The sequence below is a fragment of the Vombatus ursinus genome, unplaced genomic scaffold (assembly GCF_900497805.2).
Source record: "Vombatus ursinus unplaced genomic scaffold, bare-nosed wombat genome assembly UNPS02006779.1, whole genome shotgun sequence".
Lineage (NCBI taxonomy): Eukaryota > Metazoa > Chordata > Mammalia > Diprotodontia > Vombatidae > Vombatus > Vombatus ursinus.
The window spans coordinates 23,565,948-23,586,022 of record NW_020946557.1 but is presented as its reverse complement, the minus strand read 5'-3'; the positions used below and the strand labels follow the sequence as shown (position 1 = coordinate 23,586,022).

General features: G+C 36.0%; 1 protein-coding gene across 7 annotated transcripts in view; it reads left to right on the top strand.

The window, feature by feature from the left end:
* The window catches only part of EPB41L2 (erythrocyte membrane protein band 4.1 like 2), a 274,065-nt gene that overhangs the window by 110,902 nt on the left and 143,088 nt on the right, over positions 1–20,075 (top strand). For all 7 annotated transcript variants that reach the window (XM_027848549.1, XM_027848548.1, XM_027848547.1 and 4 more), the window contains exons 2-3: positions 8,863–9,350; positions 11,182–11,397. In XM_027848549.1, coding sequence (XP_027704350.1) covers positions 8,877–9,350; positions 11,182–11,397 — 690 coding nt within the window. In that variant the 5' untranslated portion in view covers positions 8,863–8,876. The remainder of the gene's footprint in view (positions 1–8,862; positions 9,351–11,181; positions 11,398–20,075) is intronic.

Below are 20,075 nucleotides of genomic sequence, written 5' to 3'. Positions count from 1 at the left end.
ATATACACGTGGAGTCTTCTTTACCTTAATTCATATACGTAGTGTTTCTCATTGCCAAAGAGAGAAGAAGCAGCATGTGCTGGTTAACAAGTTTCAAATGCCTACTTTGTGTTAGTCAGTGGTAGGCAATGGCCATACAAAGGAAAATGGAGGATGTTTGCTGTCAAGGAGCTTTCATCCTACAGTTTGTTGTACACATCATTACTATTCAGTAACAGTGGCCATGATTGGAGTGATTGCCGTTTGCCGCTGCCTCTGGTTCACATCTGATGAAGAGTGTTTCTCCAGGATTCAGCCAGACAGGTGCCTATGGTACCTTGCTTGATACAGTTCTGTTTTCTTGTCATCATACTTGATGCAGCGTGCAAATATTTTTTTAAGCAAATATGATTCTTAATTGATATAGCTTAAATTAGGTCCTTTTGAATAGATACGCCACCCTCAATGGGAAGAAAAGGACCCCTTACTTGGGTGAACATTGAGCAGTCTTTTTTTTTTTTTTTTTTGAGATTTTGGGACGTGGAATTTATAGTTCTTTTAATAAACATTAACTGGAGGTGTTAGATTTTTCTCTTTCAACTCAAAAGGCCTTGAATGTGTGGAAAAAATGACAAGTTTTCAAGACCTTGGTATTTAAAGACAGGTGTGCATGGGCATATAGCCAGGTGATGACTAATGATTACGTGTGAGTTTCCCCCATAAGCTTCATTATGTTTGTGGGTTCATTTTCATTACTTTATACAGATTATGCATAGAGACTAATATAACTGTGCTCTAAAGTTAATTTGATCCTCTGGATTTCTATTTGCCACTGAAGTGTGACTTACAAAATAAATGTAAAAAGTAGTTGGAATAATTTTTAAAAACTGAAGTGATATATTTTTCTGGAAAGGTGATTCCCCGGTGGATAGAGTGCTGGGCCTCAAGTCAGGAACACTCATCTCCCTGAGTTCAAATTTGGCCTCAGATATTTACTAGCTGTGTGACCCTGGGCAAGTCACTTAACCTTGTTAACCTCAGTTTCCTCGTCTATAAAATGAGATGGAGAAGGAAACAACATTGTCTTTGCCAAGAAAATCCTATATGGATTATGGACGGTCGGACACAACTGAAATGACTGAACAACGAAAGAAAGATAACTATTTTATAGAACCATTATCTTGAACCTAGTTTCTTTTTTAAAAAATATATATGATAACCATATAAAGATAAATGGAGTAGGAACCACTAAAATATTTTAGGAATATACTTTTTTATCAATTATCTACAAGTGACTTGATGGCAACAACAACAATAATAACTAACATTTATATAGGACCTACTACATGCCAGGCATTGTGCTAAGTGCTTTATAATTATTATCTCGTTGGAGCCTCACAACCACCATGGGAGTTAGCTCCTATTATTATCCCCATTTTATAGATGAGAAAACTGAGGCAAAGTAACTTGCCCAGAGTTACACAGCTAGCAAGTATCTGAGGACATATTTGAACTTAGTTCTTCCTGACTCCAGTCCTGGTGCTTTGTCAGCTGCTATGCCACCTACCTTCTCCTAGGCTATTTGATATTAATTGATGCATTGACATAAATTTGTATATTGCAAATATATCTATACATATATACACATATATGCGCACAGATGCACACACACTGCTAAAACGTAGGCTAGCTGCACTGATAATCTAAATTGGTAGGCCTCCTAGATCCATTTGGAGCAGGGATTCTCTAATTTCAGGGCCCATCACAATATTTCATAGAAAAAAAATGAAGACGTACTATAAAAAATTGACTTGGGGAGAGTTGGGAAGTTGTCTCTCTTCTTCATGCCTTCTTCCTTCAACTCCCTTATTCTTCATCCAGTTGCTAACAAACTCTTTCAAAGATAGACCAGAATTGCTGCTTGAACTAGGCTTTTTGTTTCACCACCTTTCTTTTTTACATCTTGCTTGGTTTGTTGGTTTTGGTTTAGAAAGCCTTATTTTTAGGATGCATAGTAATCAAAATCTTACATACTCTTACAGCAGGGGCTCTGGTTTGTGGGTTTATTTTTGCCTGACTTTGTATCCTTAGCGCTTAGCATGATGCCTGACCACATAATAGAGGTTTAATAAGTGCTTGTTAACTTGGTGACTTTATCTTTTCTGTTTATTTAAATCAATAGATTTTAAATGATTCTGTTGCAACATCTATAGGATAATCAGAGCTGACTAAAGATGTAGTGCTACTATTCCTTAATTCAACCCACTCTTCTCCCTTGCAGCAGAACTCTTAGTTATTCATGATATTAGAGTAGAAAGGAACCTTAGAGGTAACAAGTACATGAAGCTTGATATGTCCTTGGGAGGGCGGGGTGGGAACAGTGTTGAAAATTTGTTTTTTTATAGCCTTTAAGCCTATATCATACACTGACTTTTAGAGGATTTATTTTTCTAAGGCAGGCCCCATCTCACATCAGTAATTAGTTCTATAGAAATTTGACTTTAAGTAAAATAACAGTACAGGGGATTGTTTAGTACAGACATGGGCAGAGTGAAGATACCAGTAGGATGCTTGAAGACTTCACACCTGATTTCTTGGTATGTGGGGTGTTGTAGGTGGATTAGTGGCTCAGTAGATAGAATGCTGGACCTGGAGTCAGACTCATCCAGCTTCAGACACTGGTTGTATGAGCCTGGTTAAGTCATTTAACCTCTATTTGCCTCAGTTCCCTTCCAGGGTTATTGTGAGGATCAAATGAGATCATATATATATATATACATACATACATATATATATATATATACACACACACACACACACATATATATGTAAAATGTTTGCTGGCATTTAGCAGGCATTCTCTTCCTCCTCTCTTCTTCCCCTCCACATAGGAGAATGACACGGTTTTGTGGGGTATGGCAGTCATTAGATCTTAAAGCCTTTATGTGGTAAATCTCTAAATTTGAGGGTACTCTTATTTTACCCTGCCCTTTCTAAAGACAGCTAATTAATTATATGATAGTGTAAAAACGACTGGACTGAGAATCAGGAGACCTGAGTTCTCATCCTTGTTCTGCTACTAATCACTTGTGTAACCTTAGACATTTCACTAAATTCAGTTTTTACCAACATTTGATAAATGCTACCTTTGCACTGACCAGTGTCCTATGTCTGGGATGTACCCTTTTCTTGTTTTCCACTTTATAGAAATTCTGTAATATAATTCTGTTCCTTCAAGGAACAGCTCAAGCACCACTTTCTGTGTTAGTGGTCCTCAAAGGGTAGTCCATGGACAGAGAAGCCCTTTTAGGGGGACCACAAAGTCAAGATTATTTTTCTTAATAATACTGACATTATCTGCCCATTAAAATACTCCTCCCTTTTCCAACTACAGTATACATTTGTGTGAGGCTGGATTTCTTTATATATTTAAACCAAAACAGCATATCTTAACAGATTGACTGTCGAAGTAGATATGAGACTCTAGCTGCCAAATTAAGCCATACCTTAAAGAGATTTGCAAAAATATGTAGAATATTCTTACTAAATTTTTGTTTTTGAATGTATGTTTTAATTAAAATGCTTATTTTGTGTAACAGACTTATTTTAAAATGAATTAATACAAAATATTTAATAAATTTTACAGTTTTAATTTATAATATGGTAAATATGAATAGATATAGCCCACATAAAAATTCTTAGGGGTTCTCAGTAACTTTAAGAGTATAAAGGGGTCCTGAAACCAAAAAGTTGGGAAATGATTGTTCTATATAAATCCATCACCCTTTCCAAATGCCATTGTCCTTCCTCCCAAACTACCTTGTGTTTAACTACTTTGCATTCATTTATATTTATGCTCTATATACTTATGTACGTCCTTGTTGTCTCTCATTAGAATGTGAGCTCCTTCCCAGTAGGGGATTGTTGCATTGTGTTTATATTCTTAGGTCTTAATACAGTGCCCCTGCATTTAGCACATCCTTAATAGAGAATGTTTATTGATTGATGAATGAATGAATTTATTAAGTTCTTACTGTATGCCAAGCACTGTCCTGGGGGTGGGTATACAAAAAGAACACAGTCCTTGTTCTCAATGATTGGAGAAGACAATACATGGAGGAGAGAGATGGGTAATAGGACAAATAGAAAGACCCAGAAGTCCCAAGAAGTTGTATATCTGTCCTACAGCAGCAGCTTACCACCATTGGGAAGGGGGGGCCTACTGGTCAGAGTAGAGAGGGAATTCTAGTTTTCCTCCTGCAAGGATAGGGATGGGGGCTTCTTGCCTAGATTGGAGCCCCCCCCCAACCCCCACATTGTCAGTAAGGTTGAAGTTAATATGTGGAGGCCAGAAGGGAGAATTGTGTACAGCTGTTAGCTATCACTGTGGACCTCCAGGCCTCAAATGGGGTAGAGATTAATTGATTGATTCCTCTGAGTAGGGATGCAAAAATGCAAAAATGAAATAACAAGTTCCTGCCGTTTTAAGAGTTCCCCTCATCTTGGAGGAGGTGCCACAGAAGAAATAAGTATGCAAATAACTGAATGAGAAGGTAAATCATACACATGTAGAAAAATTCTAGAATGATTTGAGAAGTTAAGGGAGGGAGACCATCCTTGTAGTTGATATTAGGGTTGGATTCATTGAGAAACCAATTTGGGCCTGTAAAAAAATGGGAGTTGTTTATGATTGTTTATAGTATCCCTTTCAAATCTAAGATTCTCTGCCCAAATGTTCATTGTGTACTGGAATTCTTACATAAAATGGAAGCTCAGCTAGGAGCCCAGTCCTTTCCTCCTTCAGGGGCTTTATAAATAACCTCATTTCCACCCTCCACCCACCCCTATCCTCAACTCCCCTTTGATGATTTCAAGACTTCTAGAAATTCACAAGTTTTTCTTCTTCCCCCAAATATTGGGAAATTCCTGGTTAGAAATTTTTAGAATATTACCATCCTGGTTTTTAATCAGTGACTGATTTAAAAAACAAAACAAAACAAAACTAAGTAGTATATGGATATAGTGAAGTTGATAGCTTGGTTACTAACCTCTCTTTTGAAGAAGAATGGTTTTATATTACAAAGCTGCCCACCTAACCAGTACTTGTTATTTTATTAATGGAAACTTCTGCATGACTGAAGGTTAAGTGATGCATGGCTTTTCTCATGGTACTGTTACAATAATGAAAACTTTTATAAGCACAGATGAAGCATGCTAACGTGCTGATTGTGTTGAAACCACATGATCTCCTAATGAGTTTGCTGTTAATCTGCAATCTTCTTTTTAGCTGATGATAATAAGGCACATGGAAACATAGGAAATATTTTACTTAATGTATAACTGTATAAATACTAGATTTTAAGGGAAAGTAATTAGAGATTAGTAGTGGGGGGAAGCCCTGAAATTAGTAGAAATTTGAATATGTGGTTTCTCTTCCCAGCCTGGCTATTCATACCTGGGACAAATCACATAATTATCTAGGCTTCAGTATTCTCATCTGTAAAGAGAAAGGGGGAGAGGGGTTGTGGATGAGATGATTACTAAGATCCTTTAAAATGGTAGGATTCTGTAGTCCTAGGAGAGGCAGATGAAAGTATTGCTATTGTATAGAATTATGGTTTCTTAAGAAGAACATAGTTAACAGATTTAAAAATCTTGTGCAAAAAAGGCATCATATCAACAAAATAATTATTGTGTAACTTTTATTATGAGGCACTGTAAGAACCATGAAGACATAGTTACTTATCTTTGACCTTTTTAACTGCTTTAAGAATTTGCTCCCTAACATTAATAGAATGATATTCAATAGTTCAAGTGAAAATGCTCAAAATGGCCATTTTTTTTTTCATTTTTGTATGTTTCTATTTCATTGGGTCATTGATTTATAAACGTTTGGTAGTGATTTTAAGATGAATTTAACTGAAGTTGCTTTGTACAGTTTTACCTTGTAATGAAACAGAGCTACTTCATAATGACTTTTTTTGTTTTTAATTAACATCTGGCCCAACTGGTTCTAGTTCCCCAGTCCATTAGCTCATTAATGCTAAGGCTGAATAAGATCTCTTCACGTGATTTTTCTTGTTAATGTGATCGTAATCTGAAAAGCTAATCTTTTTCTTTGTCACTATTATGTTAGATTGTAGTCTTCATTTATGCTCCTCTATATTTCATAATGGCACTGGCCTTCTTTAAGAATGAATCAAGGAAGCAAACATTTATTAAATGCCTGCTATGTGCCCAGCACTGTGCTAAGTACTTTGCAGATATTATCTCGTTAGATCCTTAACGACTACCTGTTGAGGTAGGTTCTAAAATATTATCCTTATTTTACAGTCGAGGAAACTGAGGTAGAAAGAGGTTAAGTGATTTGCCCAGAGTCCCAGAGCTAGTGTGTCTAAGACTGGATTTGAATTCAGGTCTTTGTGACTCCTGGTTCAGCTCTCTATACGCTGTGCTACTCAAGTGCCCCTAGGAAGGGTAACATATATGAATAGATTATTTTGCTGCATGACAAACTAATTAATAATAGGACCTTGATTGAATTATAAAATAATTTCACAGTTCACACTGTGATCAACAGGTCAGGTCAACAAATATTTGATTAATTTCCTAGGCCAGAATAGATTTTATGCTATACTACACACTAAAAGCAAATGATACCTGCATGTATTTAACATAGCAGTAAGAAACTTGAGGACAGTGTATTACTGCTGTTAAAATATTTTGGCAAATTGTCAACATTAGCCCTTTTTTAGACATCTCAATCTCATAAATGAACTTAAGTAGTGGGGCTGTTAGTTGTCAAGTAAATTTGGAACATCATCGAATGTTTAGGTTTAGTACTGCTTTGATTTAAAAAATTTTGAACACCAACTACAGCAGTGTTATAAGAAGCCTTTTGGTATTTTACAGTAAGGCAAAATTTGTAATAGAACTTTGGAGTTAGATCTGGATTCTGATCCTGGCTCTGCTGCTAAATTAACTTTGTAATCTGGGGCCGGTCACTCTCTGTAGACTTCAGTTGCTTTGAGTCAAACCCTCAAGGTGCCTTTCAGTTCTAATGTCCTTTCAGTGTAATTTCCTTGGAATTACTTGCTTCAACCTTGAGACAGTTACCTTCAGAAAATAGGTATCTTATTTCAAGCTTGAGTGGAGTCTGTTGTATTAGTACACAACCCAGATCCCCTCTAAAAAAAAAAAAAAAGAAGGGTTTGGGGAGTTAGTGGCGATTGGAGGGCCTTTGATTGTACTTTGATGCTTCTAGAATTGGTGTAAGTTGGAATAGAAGGAAGGATGTTTTGAAATTTGATGTGAAAAATAGAAAATTTCTGATTTTAGAGTTTTCTCAACAGTAAGCCATTCAACAAATATTTATTAAGTGGGTTTCATGTGCTAATAATTATTAACACCAGGGATACAAAGAAAGGCAAAAATACAGTCCTTGACCCTCAAGGAGTTGGCATTCTAAAGGGGATGACAATATACAAATCTATGTACATACAAGATGTATATGGTATATCATTATCTGTTTCATTTAATAATACTTTGCATCTTTGGAGAATTTGAGTTTTGCTTAAAAACTGGCAGATTATAAAATTAAAAAGTCTTAATACTTTTAATGTCACCACCAGCAGAAATTTCAAGTTAACTTACAGAGAATAGAACAAAATTCTAATTTCTTTATAAAGGCAAAACACCATTGTCTTATAAGAGTTCATTATAGTTATTATCTGGGGTGGATACAGGATGAAAGAAATTCTGAGTTCTATATCAGTAATAATAATAACTAATATTTATAAAATACTATATGCCAGGCACTGTGCTAAGCATTTTACAGTTATTATCTGACTACCCTTGGAGTAGGTGCTATTATTAGCTCCACTTTACAGATGAGGAAAGTGAGGCAATTAGAGGTTAAGTAACTTGCTCAATGTTACATAACTAGTTTATGAGGCCAAATTTGAACTAAGGTATTTCTCACTTCAGGCCCAGCGTGTTATCCAGTGTGCTACTAGCTGCCCCATTAGCATTTGGGAATTCATTTATATTCATATAGAAGATACTCAGAGGAAGCATGGCTTGGTGGGTAGAGAGCCACTCTGCCTCAGAGTCTAGAAGACCTGGGTTCAGATGCTCATTCTAACATGTTTCATTTTATGCATTTAAAATACCATCCTGAGAAAGGGTCCTTGGACTTCACCGGACTGCCAGAGGGGTCCATGACATAAACGAGGTTAAGAACCACTGCTCTAAGGTAACCATAAGTAATTGTTACCACTGTAAATAATACATTATTTTAATATCTCCATTATCTCTCCATTATCCCTTTCCGGAATGTAGATTTCAACATTCCTCAGGGAAAGGGCAGTGAAATACAGGGAAGTTTTTTCCTTAAATATCTGTAGTTCACATCCTTAAATATCTATAGTTTTTAACTACTGGGCCGTGTGACCCTGGGCATGCTTAACCTCATTTAACCTCTGTGCCCTAGGTTATTGTCTAAGATTTTAAGTATCAGACAACCAATCTGCCCTGGTCAAGAGGATTCCCTCAATTATCGGTTCTGTCTGCAAGTCTTGGGTATCAACGAGAACTAAACAATCAGTCAGTCAATGAATATTTATCAAGCACCTACTGTGTGCCGGCACTATGCTAAGCATTAAGAGGAACCCAAACTAAATGCTCTATTTTTTAGATGCTGGTGCTTTTGTACCTCTAGCTTATGTGTGCCAAACCTCAGAGTTGCTTTCATCTGTTCTTGTTTCTTTTTTGAGGGAGGATAGCAGTTAACGCTCTCCCCTCCCTCTCTGCTTGCCCATTTCCCTTAGGTTAATGTTGAGAGCAAATGCAAAGGTAACACTTGTGCTTTGATTTTATCTTTAGCATCCACGGTGACCATGACTACTGAAGTCGGTTCCGAGTCTGAAGTGAACAAGCAGGCCGAGCAAATAGGAGCAGACGCTGCCCAGGAGAAACCTGATGAAGAAGCACCAGAAAGTCAACAGAATGCATCCTCAGAACCCGAGGAAGAAAAAAGTCCAGCGTCCCCCACTGCCGCCGTTAGCAAAAGCAGCCCCCGGAGTCAGAAGAAGGAGAAGGATCCCTCAGAGAGTCGGGGCATCTCTCGCTTCATACCCCCGTGGCTTAAGAAACAGAAATCGTATAACCTAGTGGAGGCCAAAGATGGAGTCGAAAGGAAGGAGCCCACAGAGGCTGTTGTGGAAGAGCCCGTAGTCGAAAAAGATGAATCCCTTCCAGAAGAAGGGAGCGTGGCCAGGGGTGACACAGAGGAAATCCTCGAGAGAAAACGGCAGGAGGTTAGAGTTGATGATAAGGACGAGAAGCATTCAGTCAGTAGTGCTGAGACACAGGTACATTTAAAAAGATGATTTGGAACTAATAAAGGGACAGCTTAGTGATGAAGCCTGAGAAATAAAAAGGACTGGTCAGTCTTTAAACACTCAGAATTCCTCTAGTCTGATAAGAGCATCCATACTACTTTAGGAACTGGTCTCTACCTGGAGACCCTTAAGAATAGGATTATAGGATATAGAAGCTTAGAGATTATCCAGTTTAATTGCTGTATTCTGCATGTGAAGGTAACTGCTGTCTAGAGGAGGAGTGTGACTTAACTAGGTTTACACAGCTAGTGGCAAAACCTTGGGCAAATTATTTTCCCCCTCTTGCCCTCAGTTTCCACACCTGTAAAGATGAGGGGGATTGGATTAGATAAAAGGGAGATATATTGTCTCTAAGGTTCATTCTAGCTCTTAACTCCTGTCATCCTGTCCTGTCCTTGCTTGACTCCAAGGCTGTCCGTCCCTCTTTTACCTGTACCACTCAGTGGTAATTTTTAAATCAAGGTAACTTTTAAATTAAGTTATAACTTGGGATCAATTTGAGCCGGCTTCCTCTTAGTTTAATTTAGATGTTCATTTGACTAAAAGGCAGAAGGCAGCATGGAACAGAGGAAGAGGCGTTCATTGGCTCTGAAGTCAGGAGACCTAGATTAAAATCTTAATCTCAGTCACTTACTACTTTGGTCACCTTGGACAATTCACTTCAGCTTTCTGGGCCTTAGTTCGATCATTTCCTTTCTGTAATGTGAAAAGATTTGAGTAGATGGCCTTTGAGGGCTCCTTCTAGAAGGGTGCTAGATCTATGATGCTTTGAAAGTAAAGCAAACCCAGAAATTCCTATTTATTTTTATTCTTTGTCAACTTTTTGGCAGTACTATGTAAAGATTTTGGCTGTATAAATTGGATGTTTTTCTTGTGGTTTGAATGATTAATTTTTAATTATCAGTATGGTTTGCATTGTAGTGACTTTAGAACTTTATTCTTTAATGCCAAAATTGTCGATAGAGTTAACTGATAGATAGCAAACTAAAGATAAAGAACAATTTCTCTGTATTTCATTGTCCCTTTCCCATTGGAATGTTGAAATCTGCATTCTGGATAGGGATAATGGAGATTTTAAAATAACATTATTATTTACAGTGGTAGCAATTACTTATGGTTAGCTTAGAGCAGTGGTTCTTTTTTTATATATGCTTTCTTTTTCCCCAGTTACATGTAAAACAATTTTAAACATTTTAGAAAGTTTTGAGTTTCACATTTTTCCCCTTCCTCCTCTGCTCCTTCTTTGAGAAGGCAAGCAGTTTGATATAAATTAATATGTGCAGTTAATGCAAAACATATTTCCATATTAGCTATATTGTGAAAGAAAATACAGACTGAAACAAAACAAGAAAAATAAAGTTAAAAAAGTATGCTTTGATTTGAATTTAGGATCCATCAGTTCTCTCTTTGGAGATGGATAGCATTTTTCATCATGGGTCCATTGGATCATTGTATTGTTGGCAATAGCTAAGTCATTCACAGTTGATAATTGTACAGTGTTGCCGTTCTCATGGTTCTGATCACTTCATTCTGCATCAGTTCATATAAATCTTCAGACACCTTTAGCAGTCTGGTGAAGCCCAAGGACCCTTTCTCACAATAATATTTCTAAATGCCATAAAATAAAATCCATAGGAATTCAGAGGAAACCAATTATACTGAAAAATAGTTATCAGAGTATTAAAATAATAAAAATGTACCCACGGTTAAGAGATAATTAAATTTGTCAGAATGGTTGTGTTTGGGAAGTTGGTTAGGCTTTGTTGTATAATAATGATTTATGATATTGATTTCTCGACAGCCTGCCAAGGAAGATAGTAAAGAGATAGAAGTGGCAAAGGTGGAAGGAATCCGGGAAGACAAACAAGAAGGAGAAGCAGCTAAAAGGGAGACTAAGGAAGTTCAGACTACTGAGCTCAAGGTAGAGAAGGTAGCCCAGAAGGCTGCCAAGAAGATAAAAACGGTGCCGTGTAAAGTGACGCTCCTTGATGGCATGGAATACAGCTGTGACCTAGAGGTAGGGCAGCAAGCATGGTATAAAAAGCCCCTTATGTGCACTATGAAAGCAGGCGTATAGTATTCTGCTATTTGCTGGATGGCACAACAAGTACAGTTTTGGTTGGTTGCTCCTTTTTCATTTTCTTTCTTTTTTTCCCTGTACAAAGTCCTAATGAGCTGGTTTGGTAGAAAGTCACATCCAACGGGCCAGAGAGAGTGATAAGTTAGCATTTTCACCATGAACAATTAATCTTCTGAGCTTTAGGACATAGCTATAAGATTATGCCTCAAGAAGAAATTTCAGATCTAGGTAGACTTTTTAAATTAATGCAGTTTGAAGCAGTGGAGCATCTTAAAATCTGAAACTGATAAGCACTAGCCTAGAATGGCATAGTGTTCATTTTATATTGTTTAGCTAATGAAACTCCCATGCTTCCAGAGCACAGAATGCGTAGAATTGTGATTAGTTCCAATTAAAGCTAACTATGAGTTTTAGTTGTTTTCTTTTTAAAGATACAACAACCTGTTATTTTGTATGACTTGGATTTTTTTTTGCTTTACATACCTTGACTTAGATTTTCTAATCTGTTTAAATGTTATTGGGTTTTTTAAAAATTTATTTGCCTTTTCAGTTATTAAGAGCAGAAGTCAAGCCATCATGATAATAGACTTGTGTGTGTGCTTAGCTATTTTGCATTTTAGCATTTAATCTGACTGAATTATATTTGGTTTCATGGTATTTAAAGCAAGGAAAGTAGTTTGGAAAAATAGCATATCCTGTTCAAATACACAATCTTTGCTTTAAGATTTCAGTAGTAAATTTGTAAAATGGGGATTTTTACTTCTATTTTTGGATTGTTGTGAAGATGAAATAATAAAAATATTTGTAAAGCATTTTGCAAACCTTAAAACACCTTTAATGCTAGGTAACTATTAGTAAGTTAGAAGAGCAGCTAGTTGGCTTAGTGGATAGAGTGCTGGGCCTGGAGTCAGGAAGACCTGAGTTCAAATCGAGTCTCAGGCACTTAACCAGCTGTGTGACCCTGGGAAAATCCCTTAACTCTGTTTGCCTCAGTTTCCTCATCTGTAAGGAAATGGCAAACCACTGCAGTATCTTTGCCAGATAGGGTCACAAAGAGTCAGAAATGACTGAACAACAACAGTATAAGTAAGTTTACCATTGTCCTTGCTGAAGCAAACTGTGGGTTTAAGATATAGTGGCCACCACAACAGAAAACCAAGACTGAGAATTATTGGAGTAGGATATTTTGTGAAACTGCAATTGATGAACTTCAGCCCCAGGGAAGCTGAATAAAATGAAGAAATAACTTTATGTTACTTGATGATAGTCATAATGAGAATAATTTCCATCTATTCACTGTCATTAATGACTTTGGATATTACTAGTAATACTCTTTTTCAGGAGTCAATGGCTTCTTTTCTTTCTTCCACTTTTTGATATTATCCTATTTATATAAAATAATTACTAGGACGATTTTGTGTGTGTGTGTGTGTGTGTGTGTGTGAGAGAGAGAGAGAGAGAGAGAGAGAGAGAGAGAGAGAGAGAGGAACTCCGAAATGTGGTACAATCAACAGAGACTGTCAAGAAACTTACTACCTTCCTTCAAGTATATAAGTATAGAAAATATTGCTACATAAATGGTGGTTAACAATTGTTCTGCTTTTACATTTAAGAAAATATAAGAGGGCAGCTGGGTGGCACAGTGGATGGAGCACTGGCCCCGGAGTCAGGAGTACCTGAGTTCAAATGTGGCCTCAGACACTCACTAGCTGTGTGACCCTGGGCAAGTCACTTAACCCCAATTGCCTCACCCCCCCCAAAAAATTTCATATACATACACACACACACACACACACACACACACACATATGTGTATATATATATACACACACACACATATATATATATAAAGAGGGTACATTTGAGAAGAAAAAAGTCAAGTTAGATTCTACAGAGAACTGATTTAATTAACAGAGCATTTTTCAAATTGTTCCATGTTTTGTGTGATGTGAATAGGGTTCCATGTACATTTTAATGCTTGTGTTGTTTTTCCTTGTAAATGGTTAAATATGCATCTATTTATATCACTTTTGAAAATAATTTTTATTGTGAAAAGAGATATAATTTGTTTGAATGTGCTTAAAAATTTTTGTAATCCATGTTATCTTGGTGAGTGTTCCATTTCCATTGACTCATGGGACTTAACTTTATGCTTCTTTGGCTATATATTTAAATTCCCAAAGCATTTTACCCAGATTAATGTGGGAAATGCAGAGACTTTATGCTTAGCATTTTGCCAGTTTCTGTGAGGTATATCCAGAAGAGAAATATGACGTGATCTTTGTCATTTAGGATCTTATAATCTTTTAGGAGAAGGAACTTTAATCCACTAAAGTCCTGTTCTGATGCTTTATTCTGTCATAATGGTGATCCCTGGTCCTTCTACAGCTAACTTAAATCTGCAGTGATTTCAATTATGGGTTGAATATTCCTCATCTGAAGATCATCCTACTTAAGTTTGGGGAAACCTCATCACCAGAAGTGAGAATTAAGGGCGTTGAATTGAAGCATTTTTTCAGCTACTCAAATAAACAGGAATTGCAGTCTGCATCAGTAAAAGAAGAGAACCTATGTTGTTGAAATAGTGAATAAATGAAAGAAATGCAGTATGCTAATGACTAGTGAATGCAAATGGAAGGAAATTTACATGTGAGGGAGTGGTGAAGGGAAGGGAATTTTGGTCTGGGAAGTCACGGGGGATGGTTCATGAAGGTATATAGCAGATGATTGACATGCTTTTTCCAGAAGCATTGGTTGTATTGATTTGATTACTATTCCCAGAGCAAAAGGTGGAGAGAGGAGTGTGGTGTGGTGTGGGGGGTGTGTGTGTATGTAGAGGTGATTTATATGATGACTAGGGTAGGTGACTGTATGAAATGTGAAGCAAGGCTTGATCTGAGACTGGCTACATATATTTGGCTTTGTGAGTTTGTGCTCACTTATCTCACTGTTGCTAATCAGGACAGACCAGGCCTAAATTAGGAGCTCCAAAATCGAGTAGATTAATTCCTCCAGGGCATGATCTCTGGAGGTCTGAGTGGTTTGGAGATTGCTATGGCGTGGAAGATGGCAAGAAAATGGCAGGTCAGTAAGATAATAAGTATTATTTAAGTGCCTGCTATGGGCCAAGCACTGTGCTGAGTGCTGGGTTGGATGCCCTTATGGAATATGAAGCTGGATATGGATGTGAATAATGACTCCTTGAAATATTAAAGTATAGTACACATATATGTGTGCATATGAAAAAATTAGGGAAATACAAAACAACGTACAATAGTATTAAGCAGAAAGAAATGCCATAAAATATAGCATAGACCAGAGTTGTCAAACCTACAGTCAGCTTGTGGTTTTTGGCTTTTTGCCCCTTTTGCTCAGATGAATATATAATTAAATTAACAAGTCTTTGTGAGAGGAAACAAAGGTATAGGTATTGCTGTAGGGAAAATGCTATAAAAGGAAAACAAATGCAATCTGTTTGAGATCACTCATACAAAAGACAAGTGGGACTAGTAGGTAGGAATGAGGTCATTGTTGGCTGGAGGCTTTATGGAAGAGTTAGCACTGTGAAAGATTGTTGATTGGGGCTTGGTAGAGGAAGAACAGCATGGACAAAAGCTAGAATGAACTTAATTTTCTTAGGAAGCGTTGCAGAGGACTGTCTGGAGCATAGGTGTAGTAGGGTAGTAGCATGAGAGACAGTTGGGTGAATAAAGCAGAACCAGGTTTCCACTCCATTGGCAGAGTAATTTAAGTTTAAAATTGATCTGAGAGGAAGTTAGAACTATATTAATTTGAGCAGGCGGAGTAACAAAATAATAGGAATCCCAAGACGCTGGTCTTGTAAACCCAGAAAAGCAGAGAATTTAAGCTAATACATTTATGGTGTAAGATAGTGTCAAGTCCTGAAATAAATCAAAGCCTTAAGTTGAGAAATAGTCTTTAATTGAGATAACAGGGTAGCAAAACCTGCCTCCCTAGGGGATGTCCCGCCATCCGATTCATAAGGAAAGGTTCTTATCCTTTTAGGAGGGGAGAGGGAGAAAGTTGTATGAGGTAGCAGAGCCTGGTCATGAGACCCCAGTGGCCCTTGGCTGTTTTGCCCTTCCTGCCATGAGTCATAGTGGAAGGGAGCAAGGACATTAGAAGCTGAGATGTAGCTTAAGCTATGTTCCTTTACAAGGTAAAATCTCTGGGTAGGGGGGACTTAGGGTGTGGTTCAGCTCAACCTAATCAAGAGTAAATATTTTAAGATTAGGAATGTAAAGACATTAACTGAAATTCTGACATTACTAGGGATCATTAAGGGAGTGGCAAGTAATATTTGGTATTAACAATTTTCTGTCATTATGTTAATATTTATATTAGCAATTTTCTGTCAATAGGTATGTTATATGAAGGACTTATTCATTATATAAAGATATGCAAACCAGTTGCAATTCATGAATATTTGCATTATGTTCCCTGTGAGTATATTGAAATATATCAATTTCTTTTGACTACCTTTATCCAACTCAGTACTCTGTCGTGTAAATAACAGATTAATATAACACTCATTTTTGTGTACTTAAGATTCATAATTCTCTGAGATAGTATTGATTGGGGTGTCTAAACCCGTTATCTCACTCTGGTTTTTTGCCTTTCCCTCACCCGCCCAGTTTCCTCAATAGCATGGCCTCTGGTTTTCCAATTCTCCCCTTACATAGGCCATCCTTTTTTTTTTTCTTTCTTTCCTTCTTTCTTTTTATAGGTATGTTAATTACATTGTTCCCTTTCCCTTGCACCTTGGCCTTCTTCACATCCATGCTTATAGATGCCTCTTGAGACTGCCTTAGGTGTAGCGTGTAGCATCTGCAACTTGGGTGCCATTATGGATGTTGCTGATAAAAAGCTTACAAATAAGATAAGAGTGGAGAGTTTGTACATGCAAGACTCCAGCTATGACACCACAGTGAGCATACATTATGTAGAGATTATCGAGAAGTTCAGTCTGATGCTATTCTCTAAAAACTTGTAGCACTTGACAATAGAAGTGAGAATTATCATAATTTACAATACACAGTTCTATGCCAACAAAAGAAATAGGGGATTACCTACAACAAATATAAAATTCTCAAATTAACAGATCACTATGTAGAAATCTTAAATGATCCAGTGAACTAACTATAAAAGAACTACTAAGATAATATTTCCTGGTCAGATGGATTTGCAGGAGTCTGTCAAATTTTCAAAGAAAAATTAATACCTATACTACACATACTAGTCTCAAAAATTGAGAAAGCACCATACCACACTTTCTGTGAGCCAAATATATTCTTACATCTAAACCAAGGGAGCATACAGCAAAGAAAGAGAATTAAAAACCAATATTAATGAATATAAAGTTAAAATTTTAAAATAAAATCCCCCCCTCCAAAAAAACCCCTCTGGAACTATAACAATTTAACAACAACAAAAAATTCACTATGATCAAAATTCACTATTGGAATTATACTAGAGATGCAAGATATAATTGTCTCAAAGATAAAAATATCTATAACCACACCATTTCATTTATAGATGCAGAAGAAAGCTTTTGGCACTGAATAAAAACTTTCTATAAAGTGAAAAGCTACAATTTTATACAATAGGGAAATACCAGTAGCTTTTCTAGTAAGGACAGGAATAAAATGAGATTACCCCCTTTCCCTACTGTTATTTGACATAGTTCTAGAAATTTGTATTAGTAATAGGAATACGACAAGATAAAGAAATTAAAGGCACAAAAAGAAGACAAAGAAGAGAAAAAATTATCCCTGCTTGCTGATATGGCACAATGGTTTATATTGTAGAGAATAAACAAAGACACCGATTTAATTGAAAGCTTCATCGTAGTTGTAGGCTACAAAATAACCCGACAAAAATCAGAAATATCACAGTATGATAACAAAATCCAAGAGGCAATAATAGAAAGGGATGATCCATTCAAAATAACTACAAAATGCATAATATATCTAGTAATCTATGAAAGCACAGTCAGTACCAGTATAGATAAAATTTACAAAGCACTCCTTAAAGAAATAAAGAGTAACTTAAATAATTGGAGAGAACAGGCAGTGTTTGTAGCTCAGCTATGCCAATGTAATAAAAAAAAATAATACTTCCTAAGTTAATAGTGCTAGCCCAATTAAACTATCAAAAGAATCAATAAAATAGGAACAGAACTCGTTCAGAAGTTTAAAAGTTTTAAAATACCAAGGGAAATAATGAAAAAGTAGGAATGAAGGGCAAATAATACTTCAGAACTTCAAATTATATTATAAATTAGCAGTCAACAGAATAGACTAGACGAGGGAGAATTAAAAATAATTAAACTTAATAACTCCCATGTTAAACCTTAAAACATAAATCTCTTATGAAATTACCCCCTCTTTCATATGACCAACTGGGAAAACTAGAAAGCAGTCTGGCGGAAATTAGATTCAGCTAACATCCTTATACTGTATTCCATAGTTAATTCAAAATGAATATGAATATTAAAGATCATACCAGAGAAACATTAGAACAGAAACATTACATATCTTTCATAACTGTGTGTAGGGAGTAAATCTTAACTAAACAAGGAATATAGAGATAACTAAAAAGATTAGATATATAATTTTGATTACATGAAATTGAAAAACTTTAGCATAGATAAAATTACTGCAGCTATAATGAGAAAGGGAAGTTGTTAAATGGAGGGGGGGTAATCTTAGTTATCAGATGTTTCTGACAAAGTTCTGTGATCCTGGACATATCAACAACTAACAGATCCAAAGCCATTCCCCAATGCTCAAAAATTTAAATAAATGTTTTCCAAAAACTATTGCAAATTTTATTGTAATGTGATGAAAATGAGCCAAATGACTAACAGTAAAGAAAAATTCAAATCGATACAGCTCTAAGGTTTCATCTCACAACTAGCAAACTGGCAAAGATGATCAAAGATGATGATAGTGTTGGAGGGATTGTAGAAAAAGGGTTAAATTAATACGTTACTGGTCCAGCTGGTCCAATGATTCTGAAAATCAGTTTGGAATTATGCAAACAAAGTGACTAATATGGTCTTATCCTTTAACCCAGAGATTCCACTATACATGTATCCCAAGGTGGTCAGTGACCAAATACTAAAATATTTATCAGGGCACCTTTTGTGATTGTAAAGAATTGTGAATGAAGTAGAGAGGCTCATCGATTGGGGAATGACTAACCAAAGTGTGGTTGAATGAATATAATAGTATATTACTGTGATGTCAGAAATAAAAATGATGAGTACAGTGAAGCATGGAAGCATTTTTCGATAAACTGATTCAGACTATGAAGTATGAAGACTTAGGAAAAAATATGCACATGTAAGTGAAGGTAAATGCAGAAAATAAAGCAATAAATAATATGTTAAAATGAAATGAGCAAAATGTAGTAATTCTGTTATAAATAAATGTAAGTAAATACCACATTTTTTTGTTTGGTTTTATACCCGTTGTTTCTAAATTTCTCTTAATTTAGCCTTCACTTAGCTTACTTCACAATCTGTATCAGTTCACCTTAATGTGATAGAGATATTTAATATTTATTTGACTTTCAGTGTTCATTTACTTAATTTTCATCATTATGTGCATTTCTCTATTTCTGTTTATTTCACTCAACATTGGCTCAGACATGTTTTCCCATTTTCCGAAATTCCTCATAGTTTTCATTTCTATTTCATTCATTCCCTTCATTCAGCATAGTCATTTCCTTATTATGTGGCACCTTATTTCCAATTCTTTGCTGCAACAAAAATCGCTGCTATGAATATTTTGCGCATACTTTACCTTTATTTGTGACTTTTACCTGCTTAGGCTCTATGCTCAATATACAACTGGCTCAAAGGGTATGTGTAACTTATGTCCCTTCCCCTTTCAAATTGTTTTTGAGTGGTTGGATTAATAGATCAACAATAGCATTTCAGAGTACCTGACTTCCATAGCCACTATCATATTAACTGCCACTGTTGTTTGTCCTTTTTACCAATTTTCTAGGTGTGAGAAGAAGCTCAAATTTTATTTTGCATTTCTCATAGTGTTTCAGAGTGTTTTCATATGGTCATTAATAGTTCATAATTTGAAAAAAACTGTATCCTTTGATATCCTTTGATACTTTTGTCTTTGAAAGACAAGGAATCTTTTCACAAAATGGAAATAATTTAATTTATAGTTACTTAGTTTTATATAGGAACAAGTTTACTGTAGAACATGTGTTCATTTGCTTGTAGAAATAAGCACAAAACCATCTGTATTTGTCAGAAATCCTGGAGTTGGATTCAATATGTTTTTTGAGACCAACTAGGCATAGCTTACAGCTGGGCAAAGGCCAAATGTGAATTCCAAATTTATCTAGCAGCAATAAAGTGGATCTATGACATTTAGATATACTTATTAAATCTTGTTTTCTTCTTTTGTAAAATGGGATAATATGTGCCTCACAGTTGCAAAGATTAGTTGAGACAACATAGAAAGCATTTAGTAAATCTGTTGTTACTACTATTCCTGCTGCTACTTCTACTACTACTACTACTACTACTACTACTACTACTACTACTACTACTACTACTACTACTA